Here is a 20,231-nt window from a genome sequence, read left to right as displayed (position 1 = left end):
TTCCACGGGAATAATTTTATAACTGTAAAGTGTAGGTAGCTGAGAGCAGTGCAAAATAATTCTTGTCTTTAGACACGTGAATGAATTTTGCCCAGTGGAGGGACAACCTCCCCTCCCATAGAAAAGCCAGACTTGTGCCCATCTGTACATTCATTTCAAAATTGCTTTATTCCATATGAATTTGTGCTTCTTTGGCTTTTCCTTTGAACTGGTTATAACATATCTGATTCTTTCATTTAATTAAAGAGTGAAATAAATCCTTTGATTTGTGTTCATTTGATATTTGTATGATCTTGCTTTAAAAAAGTTATCCGTTAACAGTTTAACCATGAGACTGTCAGTGATGCCTTATGGATAACAAAAGAGGAAATAAACACAGGTAGTAACTTGTAACTCTATAATCTTGGTGGGGGGGTGGTGTCTATCCTGTTGGTTCTTGGTGGCAGAGGTCATCTTTCTCTCACTAGTTGGGCTTCAAAAATGTCTCAACTTCCTCAAAGTCCAAACATAAGAAGACAAAGCCTAGAAAGAGTCAAAAATCACTGCTCCCCTGTAAGGCTCACTTCCAAGATCAGCTTCGTGAGCGAGGACCTGCCTTTCCCCAGCATCACTGGGATCCCCGTGGCCCCTCACAGAGGGCCCAGAGGTACTGCCTTGTGGCCTCCACTGGAAAAACATTCCAGAGTACAGTCAGCTTGACATTCACACAAAAGAGCTGTATATGCAATTAAATGAATTAATAGTTTTGAAGTGCTTAGATTAGTGATTATATAAATTAGTGGTTATATAAACACACATAAGTGTTTGCTAAATAAAAACACACACATTTGGGGACACACGCACATCTGGGACACACACAAACACACTCACATCACATAGATCCTTTAAAAAAAAGAAATCACCACATACTACTATGTATAAAATAGATAAACTACAAGGTCCTATGGTATAGCACAAGGAACTGTATTCAATAGTCTGTAATCACCTGTAATGGAAAAGAACCTGAAAAAGAATATGTATACACATACACACACACACACACACAACTGAATCACTTTGCTGTATACCTGAAACTAACACAACATTGTAAATCAATTATACTTCAATTAAAAAAAAGTCACCAATCCTGCTGACTTCTACTCTTGTTTTGTTTTCTTGGGGGTCCCGATAGGACAGTGGGAATGAGCAGGACTGTTAGGTAATTTCCCGGGGTTCCGTTCACGAGCGATCCTAAGTAGAACTTTAACCCCCAGTAAAGGAATCCTGCCCTCTGTGGCCCAGGCATTCTAACAAATGAGTGAATAAATAACTATATCGCCCATGAAAGTAAATATATTAAAACTCTGCCCTCTGGGAGAAACACCAGCTGCTTTTTTTCCACTAGGTAGGAATGAAGGTGTGGCCCTGGTGCGGGGGCACCTCTGACCCAGGTATCACCAAAGGGAGGCCCAGGCCAGGCACCTGACAGCAGTTTTGAGCAGCCCTCTGCACCATGAGGTGGGGGTAGTGATGACTCCGTCCATGCTGGCCCTCTGGGGGCTGGTGAGGGGGAACAGCTCAGCACAGGACAGGGAGGAAATAATATAGAACCTGAACGGGTCATCAGGCTGGACAGTACTTGTGACCTCAGCACAGTTACGAGGCTCTAAAAAAGAGACATTTTCATAACAGATTTTCTTTCATGTTTAAGGAAACACATTTGTGAACCTGCTACTTCAGATGACCAGGACAGACCTACCTTGCTCTCGCTTTCATTGGACAGAATCTCCAGGGCTTCCAGGTGTGACAGACCTTGATACTCATCAAACAGCATCCCGTAGTGTGCGGTCCTCTCGGCCGTGAGCTGCTGAGCCAGTCTCTGCTTCTCTTTCTCCTTGGCTTCCCGTAGCATCTGCACAACACACAATGTTGCATACTAGACGTAGGCTCACAAGCCCCACTTCCTGCCTGAGACACAGGGCGGTGAGCACTGACGTGGTACTTGCGAAAAGTAGGCTTTAGTCACTTTGGAATTTCTTAAAAAAGATTTTTTGATTGATTTTTACTCAATTTTTTACGTAATATTCCACTTCGAACTTTTCCTGTTCATACATACACAACACAACAAAGCAACAATTCTACACCTAGGAATAGGATCAGAAAGAAGCAAAGCAAAAGCTGAACAGTGGTTTCCACTAAAGTGTTTTCCATGTGTGTGATGAATTGTATTTTTTTAATGTCCAAATTTTCTATAATGAGCACATTTATGTACATTGGGGAAGTTTAATCTATTGTGGCAGGAATCATGGCAATCTGTGCACCAAGGCAGACTCCAAAGCAGAAACAAGCAGGTCTGATCTTCTCTGAGTTATTTTTAAAATTTTGTGTGTGGTTATTCAACACCTTTGGTGAAAAAAATTAGTAAAATATTAACTCATAGTGTATTCCTCAACATATACGGAATATAAGTAAGAATGTTAGCTCCTCAATTCTTAGATAGACTGGTTTTGAGAAGTATCACTGTGAACTGAGTTCCTCTCCAGGTTGATCATTTTTCTCCAGTTATTTTTCTGTTGATTAAATAAGAAGACAATAAAATGAACACATGTCCACCAACCCCTCCTAATTTCCTGCATTTGCTTTCTTTGATTCTAAGCATCTTTTACTTGATCCCTCATCAAGGTTACTGCAGTATTCAGTTTACAGGGGTCTTTAATATCTGTAAAGAGCACCATAAATGCACTGGCCACCACAAGGTCACAAGGGGAAGATCATGAAAGAATAGATTTTGTTTTTTATTATGTGTCAATAAAACGATCAGCCTCATTCTCTTTTTGGGTTCTTGTGGTGTTAACCCAAAACCCCCTGGGCTGCAGAAGGAATTCTCCCTCCTGTCTGTTTTCAAGGCTAAGTAAGTACAAGATCTGAATTTTAAAGTTTTCAAAACAACCCCATCAAATCACTCCCAGGAATTTTTAACACTTACAGTAAGACCCTATTATCCCTGCTGATCTCACTGGCTTGGTGGTGAGGAAATAAAAGTTAGAAAGTGACACTGAAATTGCTTCCTTTCTCTACACCAACTTGCATCTTTAAATCTGCACTTCAGATCAGAGGGGGAAAGAGATGAAATAGAAGGTAAAGGGAAAATGTCACTCCAGAATGATCTGAATTCACTCAAGAAACGGAGAGTGAAATTAAAGTGGCTTAAAGAAGAACTAAGTGGCTTTCAGGATGCTGCCTCCACGTTCCCTCTGGAGAAGAAGAGGAGGTGGGTTTAAACAGCAGGAAGTGATCCTGGCATGGAAGACTTCAGGACAGAAGGGCAGCTCTGGAAACTTAGATATCGGTGGGACCTGAGAACCACCCTGCCCCCATGTTATTCAAACAGCGAGATAGAATACGTAAGAAACTTCGGGCAGGTGTGGATGAACATTTCTGATGTTTACAGTTACTTAGTGTGGATTAGGAAAAACATAACTGATCTCCTGTCTCAGTTGGTGGCAGCTTCATCCTTCTAGCTGCTCAAGCAAAAACACTGGAGTAATTATGCCTCCTCCTTTTATCTCATACCCCAGGTTCGATCCACCAGGAACTCTGGATTGACCTTCAAACCATACCCAGAGTCAGCCACTCATCACTACCTTCCTGGCTTCACACTGCTCTGAGCCACCGCGATCCCTTCCTTAGATAACTGCTTGTACCTCCAGAGGAGGCTGTGAGAGTGGAGCATAAATGAGCAAGGGCCCCAGATGCTGCGCTTTGAAATCCATCCCTCATTCTGACCGAGGCCATGCCTCCCACAACCTCTCCCTGCCAAGCACTGGTGCAGCAGGGTCTGTAGGGCAGACCTGTTCCTGGGAGATGGGAACTCCTCTGTCAGCAGACTTCAACTGAAAGACCCTCCCATGGCTTTGCCAAACCTTTCTTAGACAGTACAGGACACTTCCTCTTCCACCTGGTCTCCTCCCTCTCCCCTTCACTGGGGACTTGCATCATAGTGTCTCCCACGATGGCTCTCCCAGTCTTCCTGGACACTCCCAACCCCTACAATTTTCTCTCACATTGTCATTTCCCCTAATAAAATCCTCACACATTTAAGATCATCTTGGCATCTGCTTCTGGGAGGATCTAGACTGATACACACTCTAACTGGTCTCCCTGCCCTTGACCCTCCCCTAGCCCAGTCTATTTTCAACACAGTAACTAGAGTGATACTTTTAAACTCAGATCCTAACTTCAAAATACTGCAAAAGTCTCCCCATTTCATTAACAGTAAAGGCCAAGGTCCTTAAAAATGCCCTCATGATCTACCATCACCTGCTCCCCATTACTACTCTGGCCTCATCTTCAACAACTCTCATCCTGGCTCACTCCTCTCCTACCACATAGCATCCTTGCTCTTTCTTGTTCATATCAGACACTGCTGCCTCAGGGCCTTTGCACAAACTGCTCTTTCTGCCTGGAATATGCTTCATCCAGATTCTGCATAGCTAAGCCCCTCATCTCCTTCAAGTGTTTGCTCACATGGCATCATCTCCATGAGGTCCCCCCTCACAATCTGACTTAATACTTAACCTGCCCCTCACTCCCGTGTTCCTGATTACCCTCTTCTCTTTTTCTTTTTTTTCCCACAGCACTCATCATCTTCTAAAATATGAGGTAATGTTTATTATTTGTTTGTCCCTCCTCACTAGACAAAATCTCCATAGTGACAGGGATATTTATCCATAAAAACCACGGGTGTATCTCAAGTGCTTAGAATGGTGCCTGGCACGTAGTGGACATTCAAAACGCATTCGTGGATTGTGTTGTGGAATGAATAAATGAACAATAAATTATCATTTGGAAGGAGACTGAAGTGGGTAATGTGGCAATCAGTGTAAGGTGGCCATGTGAATTACAGGTGCAACACTCAGATGTGCCCCAGAATGTTCTGTACCACACTCCCTGCACACGTTTCAGATGTGTCATGACAAACATTGCAAGTGTTCACATCTACCGTGTGGATTCTTGGGTGACACATTTCTATGAGCACTGCTATTTGCTTTTTAGCGGTAGATTGAATGCAGATGTGATAAAAATTATGAAGGTGCCACAAAAACTATGGTAATCTAGAAAATGGACCAGGTCTAAGTCTTCGCTTTACAAGTGTGTAAATTTAAGTCAAAGATGCCACAGAGTTAGCCAGCTTCTGGACTGGTCACATTTTCCATCACATTATCTCCTTCTTGACTAGAAGCAAATTTATATATATGTACAAATTTATGTATGTACACATACATGTTTAGATGTATGTATAAGTGTGTATATATAATATATATATCTATGCATGTCTCTCTCTCTCTCTATATATATATATAAAATCTTGCAGCAAAAATATTTCTGAGTGCTTACTGAATATCCTTTTCCTCCTAGACACATAGCTAAATGATATTTTTCAGTCCTCCTGAGTCGAATTAGGTAGAATATGTGATAAGTTTTGGCCAAAGGAATGAGGGTAAAAGTGATGTATGCTATTTCCACGGCTAGTCCTAAATTGTCCCATATGGCTATCCACACATGTCCCTCCCCTTTCTATGAGGCTGCAAGTAAAGGATTTTAAGATGGTGGAGCCACAAGATGCAGGCTCAGAAGAGAGCTGCCCAGAGGAGCCACCTGAACAGGAACACTCACACCACAGGAATGAAAGATAAACCTTTCTCCTTCTAAGCCATGTTGATACTTGGGTTATTATTATTATTTTTGGTTTTGTTTCACTTCGTATTTTTACAACATCTGGTGTTAATTGCCTGCTTAACACAAAATCTATTTTCTTCTTTAAGGATCCATAGTGGGTAGTGGTCTAGCTGATCCTGCCAAGTTCCTACCTGGGCTATGATATCAGAGGGGTTATATGTGGGTTATTCTGGAAGAGCCAAGGAGAAATAACCTAAAAACCAAACTTTTCAGGGGATACCACTAACCTGTTGTCAGACACAACTCCTTCATGGCTTCCCAGCACTGAGCCATAGAAGATATGTTTGTCCTGCCTGTGAAATTCACAAAATCCTGCGTCTGCTGCTCCTGATTTTGGTAAGACACAGAGAGACCCGGTGTATCAGACTTTTAAGGGGGAAGGGGGAGGGGGGTGCTTGAACTTGTGCTTGCACTGTGGTGTCTGGGCTGGGCATATACCAGCTGAAAGGGCAAGTTCAATGTTAGAGTTTTATATTTGGAAAAATGAGAAATATTATTTAAAACTTTCTTGGCTACTACAAGTGATCAAAATATAAAATAACTTGTTCATATCATATTTCTCACAGAAGAAAACTTCAGAGCTGGAAGTGTGAGAAGAGAAGCCCAACCCTGCGCCAGAGTAAGAGAAACATAAATTAAAATTCCAATGAGATACAATTTCTAACTATCATACTGACACATAACAATAACAACAACAATAACTAACATTCGTGGGGGCTTACTAAGAGTCAGGTTCTATTCTAACCCAGTTAATCCTTGCAACGGAGCTATCAGTAGTTATTGCTGTTACCCCAGTGTACAGGTGAGTAATCTCAGGCAGAGAAGGGTTAAGTCACCTACTCAAGGTCATGGAGCTAGAAAGTGGGAGAGCTGGAATATGGTGGTGCTATAGGCTGAATGTTTGTGTTTCCCCAAAATTCATATGTTGAACTCTAATCCCCAGTGTGATGGTATTAGGAGGTGGGGCCTCTGGGAGATGACCAGGTCATGAGGGTGGAGCCCTCATGAATGGGATTAGTGTGCCCTTCTAAAAGAGGACTAAGAGAGCTTTATCACCTTCTTCCACCATGTGAAGAAACTGCATGAAAACTGCCATCTATAAATCAGAAAGCCAGACACCGAATCTGCTGGGGCTTTGATCTTGGACTTCCCAGACTCCAGAACTTTGAGAAATAAATGTTTGTTGTTTATGAGCCATCGGTCTATGGTATTCTGTTACAGCAGCCGGAATGGACTAAGACAAATGGCATTAATGGAATAATCTTCAAGAAATGATTAAGTATAACTTAATAAAGCAAGGTACAAAGGAATATGCTTAGTATGCTACCATTTGGTTGAAAAAGGTTGTATGTATATATGTGCATATGTATATATATGTATATATGTGCATATATATGTTTGCTACATCTATCTATATATCCATATCTATATCTGTATCTATATAATTTGTCTATACAATGTCTCTGATAGAATCCATAAGAAGTTGTTAACAGTGGTTGTCTCCCATGAGGAATGGCTGGGGAAAAGGGTGTATTAGAAACTCAATTTTCACTCTCAGCTATTTTGTGCCATTTAAATTTGCATCATGTGCCTTAAAATATCTAATAAAAAAGATAAATAAAAATGTATTTACTTTATTGACCAAAAGAAAAAAAATCACAAAGTATATAATCCCACCTGAGACAAGGAAACAGTTCTCTCCATGAGTGTCTTAGTCCGCTTAAAACCTGGGTCACTTTCTGCAAGGACATTCATGGTTTTCTTGCCGATGAACTCCAAAGCATCGAGACCACCCGTTAAGACGCTTTTACCCTGATGATGGAATCATTGCGTGAGATTAGATTTTTATGTTTTGCTGTTTCACAGCAGTCAGCACCTCCTACATGGCGCTATCTTCAAATATTGAAATCAATAAAAAGTCTCAATTTTTCCCATCAGGAGATTTATCATTCATTTAATCCTATTTTTTTCCCTTGGAAGGGTATATGTCATATAATTTGAAGGACATATAATGTTATTTTAAAAGGATGCTTAAGAAAACCAGGGCACATTAGGGGATTAATTTTATTGGCTCTGTGTATATGAATAGATATGTTTCTAAGACAAAAAATTAATAGGTGACCCAATTGCTGTTTTTGTTTGAAAAAATTTTAAACCCAAGTAACAGAATTATTTGGAGCAGTCCATTAAAATGTCAAATACTCTTGCCATTCTGGGGAATCCTTTAATCTAGAGCCCTGGAGCGCAGGCCCCTCGGGCTGTGTCGATGGCTCTTGTACACTTCCAGAAAATAGCAATAACCGCCTGTAATTAGTATATTCATGAAATAAGACAGGTTGGCTTCCATATACTTTTGGCTTTAGAAACTTTTATTATACAGTTATCTCTTTGCAAATCCCTTTGCCAGCCACTGTTCTTCTTTTTAAAAAAAGATCAAAACAGCTAAGATTTATTCACATTAGCTGTTCATATAAACAGAACTGCCTGCATTTCTTTGCAACAGCTTCTGTGCGTATAACCCAACTACACAACTACAATTACAATATGCATATGTCTGTGTTTTTTCTCATCTTACATGAGTTTGAATATGCTATATTTTATGATTACATTATTATCTATATGCATTTTCCATTTTTCATAATTATCACTTCAGTAGCAACATTTGATTTCACTGAGTGGTGCATTTATTTGGATGCATTCACTAAGTGGTGCATTCACGTAATATGCTTTGTTAGTCATCTCCATCTTGGACATTTAGACGTTGTTTCCAAATTTGGGAGACAATCAGTAATCATACTACCAAACAGATTTTAAAATGTACGTATGTTGGGAGGACTAGCAGATATCAGCATTTCACACTTTTTCTCCTAACATCCTATGAGTGGTTATTTCAGGAGAGAGTAAAATGGGAGAAGGAAGGACGCAGGGACTTTGAGTAAGGGCAGACTTGGTGGCGGGTGTCTGGAGCTTGGGAAAACTGAGTACTGGAAGGCTGGAGGGCACACAGAAAGGAAGATGAGGATGCTGAGGACAAACTCAGAGGGCCCTGCCTTGTAGCAGAGGGGGACTACGAATTCCTTCCTTAGACCAGGGATAACAAAAGAGCTCCGTCCCATACCTGACCCTACAGCCCCCATGGGCACCCTGGACTTGTACTGCTATCTGACCCCTAAAACATATTCGCTGATCTCCGTTCTCCCTACTTAGTCTAGGGGTCCTCAAGCAGCAAGGAGAGGAAGAGTCACCTCCCACTTCTGGCATGCCCTGACCCCGGAGTCTGGGTAAGGCACCCTCATATGTGTGAGCACAGCCCCCTCTCCTTCCCACATGGCAGTGCATCTGACAACTGTTGAGTCCCCTCCGTCTTCCGGGATGTTGTGCCCGCTTGCTTATCAGCCTGTGCCCGGCATCCAGCATAGCTCCTGGTATATAATGAGGGCCAATCACCATTTTTAAAAAATGGATAAATAAATAAATTGGACATGAGCCATATTTCTTGAGAAACTAGTTATTTGGTTGTACACAGCAGAAAATAAACCTTTTGTTCCTCATCCCAAAGACTAGCTAGCTGCCTCATCTCAGTTGGGGTGCCTCTCCCTTATTCTCCATCAGTGTTTCGTTGCCAAGAACAAGCAACTTCAGCTTCTTTAAGAGGCAGGGCCTGGGAAGGGGAGGTGGGTATTAGGGTTATTCAAGGAAAGAGGGGAGTGGGAATTGGGAGGTAGGGATGGAGGAGAATGTTGGTCTTAGTTACCTGGAAACATTTTAGAAACATTTCAGGATGTTTCTGATTCTAAATAAATAAATAAATATTTACTTGAATTGCTCTATAATTTTTCAAATTGAAGGTTAAGAGACACAGAGCATCTCAGAAAAACAGCTGTCCCAGCTCTAAGAAAGAGCCCTCACTCCCCCTCAAATAGATGCTATCCTTGCAGCTGTTGGAAAGGACACTATTAAAGCAGACTGAAAAATGTTCCTTCTAAGAAGCTCCTTCCTTTTAAACATAAAATATATTTCATTTTGTTCTTATCATTTTGGTTCCAAGGTTATGCCTACTCCATAAGTGAGAAAGCATAACAAAGCCATAATCCAAAGTTATGATCAGATGTATCTAGGTCACTGGTAAATAGAAATATCAAAAGAAGGCACTGGCAGACCTCAGGGAAAACAGAGGAAGCAGCTAAGGACTCACTGTGTTTTGAACCGCACTGGTGATGGCCGACAGCATGCCCCGGGACCCCGATGAAGGTGAAGTGGGTGGACTTTCCGCGGGGCTCTGCTCTGAGGCCGCATCTGCTACTAAAGAGAAAAACACCCTTTTAGAGTTCATTTTGCTGATCTGAACTTGGAAATCTTCAATTTGCACACAGAGTGTAATACAGCTCAAGTTCAAGAAACCCCCAAATAAATGCACCACTCACCTTGAGGGACTTCATTTTCGGTATCAGGTTGGGCCCCTTCGGAAGAGCCAGAATTTGCACTGTGAATCCTCAAGGTGGCCCCTGCTTTTTCCTTGACCGCCGTCAGTCCATGACCTGTCAGGAAATAAGACACGGCTCATGGATACAGCAGCAGTCCGTGGTCTGCAGTCCTAGAGCCCATCTGCCAGGGCTCCTGTAAGTGGTAGGCATGTATCCGATTGTAAGAGAATGCAGTGATTAACAGCATAGAATTTGCAAGCCCTCAGATGTGGGGTCCAATCTGAACTCAGCTTCACCACTGCCTAGTTGGGTGACCTTCGAGAAGTTTCCAACCTCTCTGTGACTCAGTTTCTCCACTGCGCTGCTGTGAGGAGCAAATGAGATAAATGCAAGTCAAGTGCTCCCAGGTGCCTTATTATCTCCTTTTGCTTCTCACCCCAGCTAACTAGCAACCTGGGATTCTCAGCGCAAGATATATTTGTGAATGGTGTCCCAGTCTTACCCTCTTTCCTCTTTCCTAAGCTTCTCAAGGCAAGTACGCATCATTCACTTTTTGATTCCTTACAGACCTAGCCCATTGCAGGTGCTCAATTACTATTTGTTGAATTAAAATCAGTTGAGCCTTCAGAAGCTCTTCAAAAGTGTCAGTCACTGCTTTAGCACGGTCTGTGTGTGTGAGAGGTGTCAGGAGACGCCGTGTCAAAGTCAAAAGGCAAGCCAGCAGGAAAACCAGGATGGGCACCCGAGAGCTCTGACAGTTATTTTAAGCAGTAACAGGCCAAACAAGACATAAGAATAGATAGCCAGGATGAGGGGCACCGATTTTGCTCCATCTGAGCAGGACAATCCCTGTCTTAGAGCCCAGCACAGGGGGTATTCAGTAACTATTTAGTAAATACAGAGCTGACCTTCTCATCCACTCTCCCCCGACACACACACGCACACACACCACCCTTGGGTTGACAGAGAAATAGTCTTGTCTACATTTTATTTTGGAGCAGTATTTTTCTCCTTCGAGGCCCCCACGGTTCTCAGAGTTCCCAAACTGAACGAAAATTAATAGCTTAGTGATGGTCCTAAGTGGCTGTTTGAGTTCTTGAAGGAGAAGCAGCTTGGGCTGCCGTCACCACGGCGCTTTCCTCCCCATAGGGAGAAAATGGCTATTTCCCTCAGGACCTGTGCAGCCTCAGGTTGTTAAGACTCAAGGCAGCAGCAATATTTACATATGGAGAAAAAAGTCCCAAGTCACAGGAGGATCTGAGAGCCAAAGGGAAGCACCTAGCCGTAGAGGGCAGTGTTAAAATGACTGATCGTCCCCCTCCTGAGGGAGAGAAAGGCATGGGTGCATCCCAAACCCAGAGTCACATTTTGTCAACCGTAACCTTATATATCAGAGGGATCTTAAAGTAATCACAGCACTGATATTTACCAAACTGATATAGGACTAATTATACCGAATGGGAATCACCTGTCATTACACACCATCTAGAAAACACTGAAACTTAAGAAACATTATTATTAATGTTTACAACATTAATTACATACAGGAATATATTCATGTATAGATCATTAGACAAAGTTCAAGTTTATTACTGAATTACTTTTAAAAAAGATGCACAATAATTGCTAAAACTATGACTTGAATTCTCTCTAGCTTCCAATAAATTCCAAGCATCTCGATGGAAACTTATAGGAGTTTCCATAACACATTTAAGTTACAGGATATAATTATCTACATTTACATAATGAGCCCATATCCCTTGCCATCCTTTAAAAACATACATATTTTCCAAAAGGAAATAATGTAAATCCAAATCTCAATGTATGATTCTTATCTAGATTTCTGAGAGCTAAAATCAAGGAATAAATAAAGGCCTGGAGGCATCTGCTACATTTTCTTTGTATAAAACCATTCAAGGGATGATTCCACATCCTTCCCTGAGACCATTCAGGGTTTTTTTTTTTTTTAACATTTTTTATTGATTTATAATCATTTTACAATGTTGTGTCAAATTCCAGTGTTCAGCACAATTTTTCAGTCATACATGGACATATACACACTCATTGTCACATTTTTTTCTCTGTTAGTTACCATAACATTTTGTGTAAATTTCCCTGTGCTATACAGTATAATCTTGTTTATCTATTCTACAATTTTGAAATCCCAGTCTATCCCTTCCCACCCTCCGCCCCCCTGGCAACCACAAGTCTGTATTCTCTGTCTATGAGTCTATTTCTGTCCTGTATTTATGCTTTGTTTTTGTTTGTTTTTTAGATTCCACATATGAGCAACCTCATATGGCATTCAGGGTTTAATGGGCCTCATTGTCATTAACTCCTCTTTCTCCTTCTCTACCCCTTGCAGGTTAGGGCCTCGACTGAATCTTTTCCTGGAGAAGAAGAACTTCTCACCATCTCATAACACAAATAATGACGAATATGAATTACCTGCCTCTAGAAAAATCACTTGGTTTCTGGAAGGAAACACCACTGTTACGTGTATAATAAGTGGAATGTGTCTGTCTAACAGACATGACAATAGGCTGCTACTCCAACCACACACACACACACACACACACACACACACACTAATAGCTTTGTTGAGGTATAATTGACATACAAAGATTTGCACTTATTTAAGACTCCTCCAATTATATTTTCTGACTAACAATTCTTTTTTCTGCATTCTTTTGTGAATGAAAGAACATCATTACTACATTCTACTAGGAACATAAAGCTATGGATTTTCCACAGTTAAGGTTTCTACTCTATGCCACACCCTACTTTGAAGAATAACTTCTAAAACTTTACTTAGTGTGACATCTAGTGCCCAGAACAAGGAAGTAATAATATGGTCATTGTAGCCTTTTGACTGAGAGTGATTCACTCTGAGAGAGATTGATTTGGTTCTACCAATAACAGAGAAAAACAAGCAATATGAATAATACCAGAGGGTTTAGTTCATGGATTCATCTCCTCACTTGTCATCATGAACCCTAAGTATCCTCAGGAAATGAACCCCCTCCAAGTTATATGGTTCTTAAAATGGAATATCCTCTACTCTCTGACTTACTGCAGTAAAAAGAATACTACAAAGAAGAGAAGGTAATACACGCTGCGATACTGTATCATTTTAAAACAAATGTTAAATGATTAGCTGGTGTTTAATTTCTCATCTATACTCTAGTGGAAAACACCCTAAACTCAGGAGTCAGGAGTGTTGTGGAGGAATTTTGGTTCCATCAGTTATTAGCTGTGTGGTCTTGGGGCCCTTCCTGAGTCACTGCTGCTGCGTCTTCTCTGAAAGGAGGATTATAACATCCACCTCCCAGGGGTTTGTAAGGTCACTGAGGAGAAATATGGGAAACCCTCGGTATTGGCCAACATGATTGAATACTTACAATGTCCCAGGCACTGGACTAAATACTTCTAGTATAGATAATTATCTCATTTAATCTTCTCATTACAAAGTAAGGGATATTATTATACCCATTTCACCACTGGAAAACCTGAGACCTGGTGACGTGAAGTCACTTGCCTAAGGTCCCAAGCCAGTAAGTGGCAGAGACAGGATTTGAACTCAATCTTTATGACTCGAAAACTCGAACACTCAATCACTATGTTACATTAAGAAAGTTTTACATGCCGTTGATAGTTTACCTTTTTTAACTGAAGTATAGTCACTTACAATGTGTCAATTTCTGATGTACAGCATAATGTTCCAGCCATACATATACATACATGTACTCGTTTTCATATTCTTTTTCATTATAGGTTACTACAAGATGTTGAATATAATTTCCCATGCTATAAAGAAGATATTTGTTTTTTATATATTTTATATATAGTAGTTAATATTTGCAAATCTCAAACTCCCAATTAACCTCTTCCCACCCCCCATTGATAGTTTATTAAATATCATTTTAGTCCCATTTCTATAGCTCCTTGGAAATCAGATCCTCGATTAGGAGTTTCCTTGTTTTTAAAACACTGGTTTATGCTAAAGTTAGCTTGACTTACCTGACCTTGACCAGACAGCAAGCTGAAGGTCACTCCTGCAGTGAAATCTTACTCTAACCCTGCCCCTCCCAGCTGTGCCTTGGGTTGGCAAAGCTTGATGCAGGCAGGATCCCAAGGTACTGTGTGGTGCTGGATGAAATATTTTATATCTTAATAGCACCTCTAGTTTTTTTTTTTTTTCCCCTCTCAAAAAACACTGTGATTCCATCAACCCCTCTTCTTGTGAGTTCCACCAAGATCAAAATCTCATTGAAGGGAGGTCTCTCCTCTTTTCAAAGGATGAAAATAATCATTTGTTGGTGGGAGGGTCTCTTTGACCAACTGGTAACTTAGGGGAGCAACAGCCGTTCTACAGGACCTGGATGCACACCATAACCCTATGCGTACTTTCCACTGGTCCCTTATTGTAAAGGACCCCCAAGTAGGGCACTAGCTAACTTGTTTAGAGAGTTTTCCCCTTTTCGATTGTTTTAATTTTAATATAACATTTCCTTCTTTTTAAATTTCTTTTCTTTTAAAAGAGTGGATATATAAAAAAGACAGTTAAAAAAATCCCGTAATCTCACTTCCCTGATATATCTGGTTGATTTTTAAAAGTAAAAATTCATAATGTTAGTAAAATCAAAGAGTATAGACACAGAAAACAGGAGGTGGAACAGCCTTTCTCCCTAGACAGCGTCCACTGACATAGTAGGCAATAGAGCGTATGAGCATGTAAGGACCTACAGAAATATCTGACCTGGAAAAAATATGTTAGTTCTAAAAGACAAAGAAGAAAATTTGCAAGTCGGAAATTAAATAATATTTACTTACATGTATTCAAAATGTAGTATTAGGTCAATTGGTCAACTATAGTTTAAGTGAATTCAATTCTTCCATAGTTACATATAAATTATATATTTAATGAGGGTGTGGGTGCATTTTATTATATTTGGTGTGATAAGAGAGAGACCTCCAAAAGAAGGAATACCAGAGGCTCTTAAAAGGCTTAAAGCGGCCCTGCCTTCCTCTCCCCTAACCCCCCATTTCCTTTTAACAATAACAATTCTGATTTGTTTCTTGTTGATTTCTTTCAGAAAAAAAATTTTAAAGCATATGGGTACATATCAGTGTTCTGCACCTGCCTTCACCACGCACCGTGGAGGCCTTAGCACACGCAGACAGTGGGGGAGGCTGCGTGCACTGCCTGGGACTGCAGGGCTCTTCTCCCCGGCTCACAGCTCTCAGCTGAACGCCCACCTTTGAAACGCCCTTGGCCAAAGGGAACTGGCTCCCCCACGACTGTACTATAAAGTCTGGTCAACGGGGGAGTTGGTGATACAAAAGCCTGGTCCTGTGCATTAACAGGGGACATCTTTGAAGAGTCATCCCAACCACCAGGCTCCCTATGAGATGGGCTGAGGCCTCTGATGCACCTGCACTGCAGTTCGGCCTCTCCCGCAGCCCCGTTCTGTTTTCCTAGTCCTTCACTCTCTTGCAAGCCTTGCTCCTGAGAGCCCTTCTCAGTAAAACTCCAGCAACTCATCTCTGCCTCAGTCTCTCCCCTGGGCATCCAGCCTGGGACACTGATCTACCTTATTCTTTTTAATGATTGCAGAGAATTATTCCACCAAGTGGCTATGTCACATTTTAACATTCTCTATGGACAGATCCTTGGGTTGTTTCCAGTTTTTCGTACATGCCTGGGGAACTCCCTCATTTCCTTCAGGTCTTTGCTCAAATATCGCCTCACTAGGTCTACCCCTCACCACCATTTTTAGAACCTTAACCTGTATTCCTGACTCCACTTTATATTTTTCATAGACTTACCACTTTCTAACCCTCCAAATAATTTTTCTATTCATTATGTGTATTGTTTATTGTCTGCATCCTTCCACTAGTCTACAACAGGGTCTTTGTCTTGTTTACTTACCGCTTTATCTCAAGCTCCTAGAATAGTGGCTAGCATGACAAGTATTTGCTGAGTGAATTCCACACTGAACATCTTTGCACATATATATTAATGAACTTTTGCAAAGAATCAACAGTGGACCTGTCGGATAGGGATTCCAGCCCTGGACAGAGGGCACGTGCATTTAATATTTTATGGATGTGCCAACTGCTTCTCTGAAAGTTGCACCCATTTTACTCTTCTTTGGGTGAATTTTCGAGAAATAGAACAATTTAAAAAGATTGCCTGCATTTCAGACTCTACTATCAATGAATTCAAGATATTATAAAAATCGTGTGAAGTAGTTAGAAACACACACAGATGCTGCTGCTGCGCTCAACTAAAGCAAACATCAGGGCAGCAAAAAGTGGGGCCAGCCAACCTTTCTTCCGGGAAAGTCTTCCCTCTCCATAATGATGGTCGATGTCCACTCTGCAATCAGATACTCACTTCTCTTTAGGTTCAAAATTGACAAGAAGAGTTTCTGAACTCATAGTGTTTGCCTCGCGGTCACACAGGAATTCATTAAACTCTGGGTCTTATTCATAGCTTGTAAAGGATTGCGAACAAGCTCCAAGCATTAATCCTATTATCTTTCCTATTGATGATCCTTGAGAATTTTCACATCATCAGCAATGTCACCTTCAAAAATGAACCCGTGTGATATTGATAGTGAAATACCTAGTGAAGAGTTTTTACTGTAGTATCATTTTGACAAGTTTGTCGTTCTCTGTGATAAACACTGTCATTATTTCTGACATCGCTGGTAGAAGAGTTTCATTAAAATGTGCAGAAGGAAAAAATTGTGCAAGTCAAGAGAGGATGGGGAAGGGGAACAATGGTAATTCTGGAAAGTTCAATATACAGATCAGATCAGATCCGCCTCCTCTCCTCAGGGAACTTGCATAAGGTGTTTAGATTCATAAAACTGTCAAAACTAGAATTTTAAATAAACATTTAGGCCTTTTGTAGTAACTGGAAATAAGCTGTTCCATTCCACTACAGACATTTTACTTGGTATGTCTGGGTATGTCTTAGCATTGTCAGCTTTCATTTTGATCACTGGTCTATTGGTTAGCAATATATCCTATGAATATGTCAAGTCTCTAAAGTGCTTGTGGGAAATCACATCTGGTTCTCACAACAGTACTTTGAAATTATAATAAAATTTTTTTTAACATGTTCCTTTTCCACTCTGGTTTCTGCCTGGATCTTAAATAATAACCATATCAATTGCATTTTACGAACATATCCAAAAGCATGGATAGCAGCCAATCAAGTCTTCTTAGAATGTGATGATAATGTAGCTGTGAATGAACTAATGCATGAGTTATGGCCTCTCCAAAAGTAATTGTTGGCTGAGAAATGTTTGATTTTATAAAAGCATCAGGAATGTCACTTTTTCTCATTTTCCCTTAACTGTGGGGTCCAAGTGGTGAGACAAAAGATAAGATATAAACATATAGAGTAGCAAAAAGTCAATTTTCTGTATTTTTCTACTTAGCACAGTGGCTACAAATATCTTTCTCCTGCTCTAAATAGCCACAGACCATGGAATCATCATATTCCAGAAGTTGGAAGGAATCTTAGAATTTCTCTTCCACCCACACTTTTCCAAGTAAGGAAGCTGAGTCTAGAGAGGTTCAGTGCATAATGCAGCTAGTTAGTGATCATTCTTTGTCATCACAAGTTAGTAGCAGTCAGGACCAGACCTCAGGTCTTAATGACTCTTGATACAGTGTTTTTTTCCAAGAAAGAACCATCTTCTAAATGTTTCCATTCTCCAATTACTCTCCTGCCAAATCTAAACAGTTCTAACAATTGTGACGGCAGTTTTTCAACAACTGTAAGAAGTATTGGTTTCTATTTCTAGTGCTCAATTGACAGCTCTGAGTTTTGTTACAGACTCTTGTGTTTTGCACATAGATCAGTCTGCAACTGGAATTACCCTGGGGGTAACATGAGGTTTCTGAGTGGGAATCAATTGCAATAGAATATGTGGTTATTTTCTTTCTTGGCTTTCCACAGGCAATTTATAAACCTTCAAGAGCTTGTCTACTGCTGTGAGTGCTCTGTTTTCCAATAAGTTTCTTTGCCCTGTGATAATAAACTATTAATGCTGCAAAGCCCCTGGTGGGCACTGTTTGCCTGTATATAAACAGCTTGCTTCTCAATCCAAAGACAGCAGCTCAGATAAACCACAACCCAGGACAGCACCTATAACTCTCTCAAGCTTCCATTCACAGGTGGTTGAACTCTATTCCAATTCTCTGTTTCAGGCTGTGAGCCTGACTATGACACTTGTCCATTTGTGGGACACTTGTAATCCCTATTATCTTTTGGGAGTCAAATTCCCAATCACCCCCACTGCCTGTTTCCAGCTTTGGAACCTATGACTTCAGCCTCCCCTTATGCTACAAGTTTTAGTTCTCTATCAGGTCCACAAAAATACTTACCTTATTTTAAAGTATATATTGCTATTATTTTAGCTATGATTACTTTGTAAAATTACAGCCTGTCTTGACCAGAAATCTCCAAAATAGGCCTTGGGAACAACTTAGGGATGGTATTCAGCTATCTTGCTATTGAATCCACTGGGGCTGTGATGAGCAGTGGTGACAAACAAATTCAGTCTCTATGTCTCTAAAGATAGTGTCCAAAGGGATTCTCAGAATGGGTATCAATATTTCACAATTTCTTTGCTCTCCCTCATGTGCCCCTTTGTCTGAGAGAAGGAAACTTGCCTTCTCCAAACTATTTTGCAGAGTATATTTTCAGCTCCTTGAATAGTACAAATATTCTCCATCTATTGGGTAAGGATGCATTTCATGAATTTAATTTGTGGTCATTGTGGGTGCAAACAAGAGGAAAATGCCAAGATTAAAATATTTTTTTATAATTCTAGCATGTAGCCAGAGCCATAAAAAAATACTAAGTTTCTGAAGTTGGTAGTGTAACAGAAAAGGGATGTGCAGTCATCCTCAAGTGTGAGAAATCACCCCCAAGATTCTCACTCCTGGCATATACAACATGTGATCACTTCTCCTTTGAGTGTGGGAAGGATTGTAAATATGATAGTTCACTCCCATGATTAGGTTACATTATATGGCAAAAGTGAAGGAACGTTTCAGATGTAATTAAGGTCCTTAATCAGTTGAATCTGAGTTTATCAAAAGAGAGATCACCCTTGATGAGCCTGAACTCATCAAGTGGGCCTTTAAAAGGGACTCAGGCCCTTCCTAAAGCGAGAGACTTGAAGCCTAGGAGAGATTATCCTGCTGGCTTTGATGAAGGACCTTAGGATAGCCTCTAGGAGCTGAGTAACCCCTGGCCAATAACCAGCAAGAAAACAGGGGTGTCAGCCCTGTGACCACAAGGAACTGAATTCTGCCAACAACTTGAATAACCTTGAAAATGACCCTGTATGTCAGATGAGAATGCAGCTAGCTTACAGCTTGATTTCAGCCTGCTAAGTCACTAAGCAGAGAACCCAGCTATCCCGTACCTCAACTCCAGACCCACAGAAACTGTGAGATAATCACTGTGTGTTGTTTTTAGCCTCCACATTTGTGGTAACTTGTTACACAGCAATAGAAGTGAATACATGAGGGTCCACTTGAACTTCATTCTGTGATTTGATAGGGCAATGTGCAACTGTCATGCTGTCTCAAAGGAACCCTATCTCCACCAACCAAAAGAGGGACAGTGGCAGTAGTGAATGCATAGTGATCATGCTGGTCCACAGGCAGTTATCTCTCTAGGCTCCTCTGGATCAATTACTGCACAGAGCCAGGTGAGAGACCACCACAAGTTTCAAGCGGTTGTGACATTAACAAGATACAATATTTATCGTCTTCGTGGTGCCTTAGATACAGGGAAACTTCAAGAGCAACACGAAACACAAGCACAGGCTACAGATTAAGACACTGACTTCAGAACAAATTAAAAGATGAGTGCCTTTTATGGGCTGGGACCTGCCACAGGAGTCACAGCCTGATTTTTAAGCAGTCAAGCCAGTATCATCTACTGGTTATACTTGAATCAGGTAACAAAACCCAGAGGCGGTGGAGCACAGTCCGTTGGATGAAGGCTACACTAGGCTGTATATGTGCAAAGGTCAGATTACAACAGGACACCTA

At 40.8% G+C, this 20,231-nt stretch overlaps 1 protein-coding gene across 3 annotated transcripts in view; it reads right to left on the bottom strand.

Annotated features, from left to right (window-relative positions):
* FAM114A1 (family with sequence similarity 114 member A1) overlaps nt 1-20,231 on the bottom strand; it is a 64,414-nt gene that overhangs the window by 22,221 nt on the left and 21,962 nt on the right. Inside the window, exons 4-7 of one of the 3 annotated variants that reach the window (XM_032495987.1) lie at nt 10,143-10,256; nt 9,914-10,017; nt 7,396-7,530; nt 1,739-1,891 (exon numbers count right to left, since the gene is read on the bottom strand). In XM_032495987.1, the coding sequence (XP_032351878.1) occupies nt 1,739-1,891; nt 7,396-7,530; nt 9,914-10,017; nt 10,143-10,256 (506 nt within the window). Of the gene's footprint in view, nt 1-1,738; nt 1,892-7,395; nt 7,531-9,913; nt 10,021-10,142; nt 10,257-20,231 lie in introns of those variants that run through there. The other 2 variants (XM_032495979.1, XM_032495990.1) reach the window with 2 other exon arrangements.

The sequence above is a fragment of the Camelus ferus genome, chromosome 2 (genome assembly GCF_009834535.1).
Source record: "Camelus ferus isolate YT-003-E chromosome 2, BCGSAC_Cfer_1.0, whole genome shotgun sequence".
NCBI lineage: Eukaryota > Metazoa > Chordata > Mammalia > Artiodactyla > Camelidae > Camelus > Camelus ferus.
This window is presented reverse-complemented; position numbering and strand designations above follow the sequence as displayed.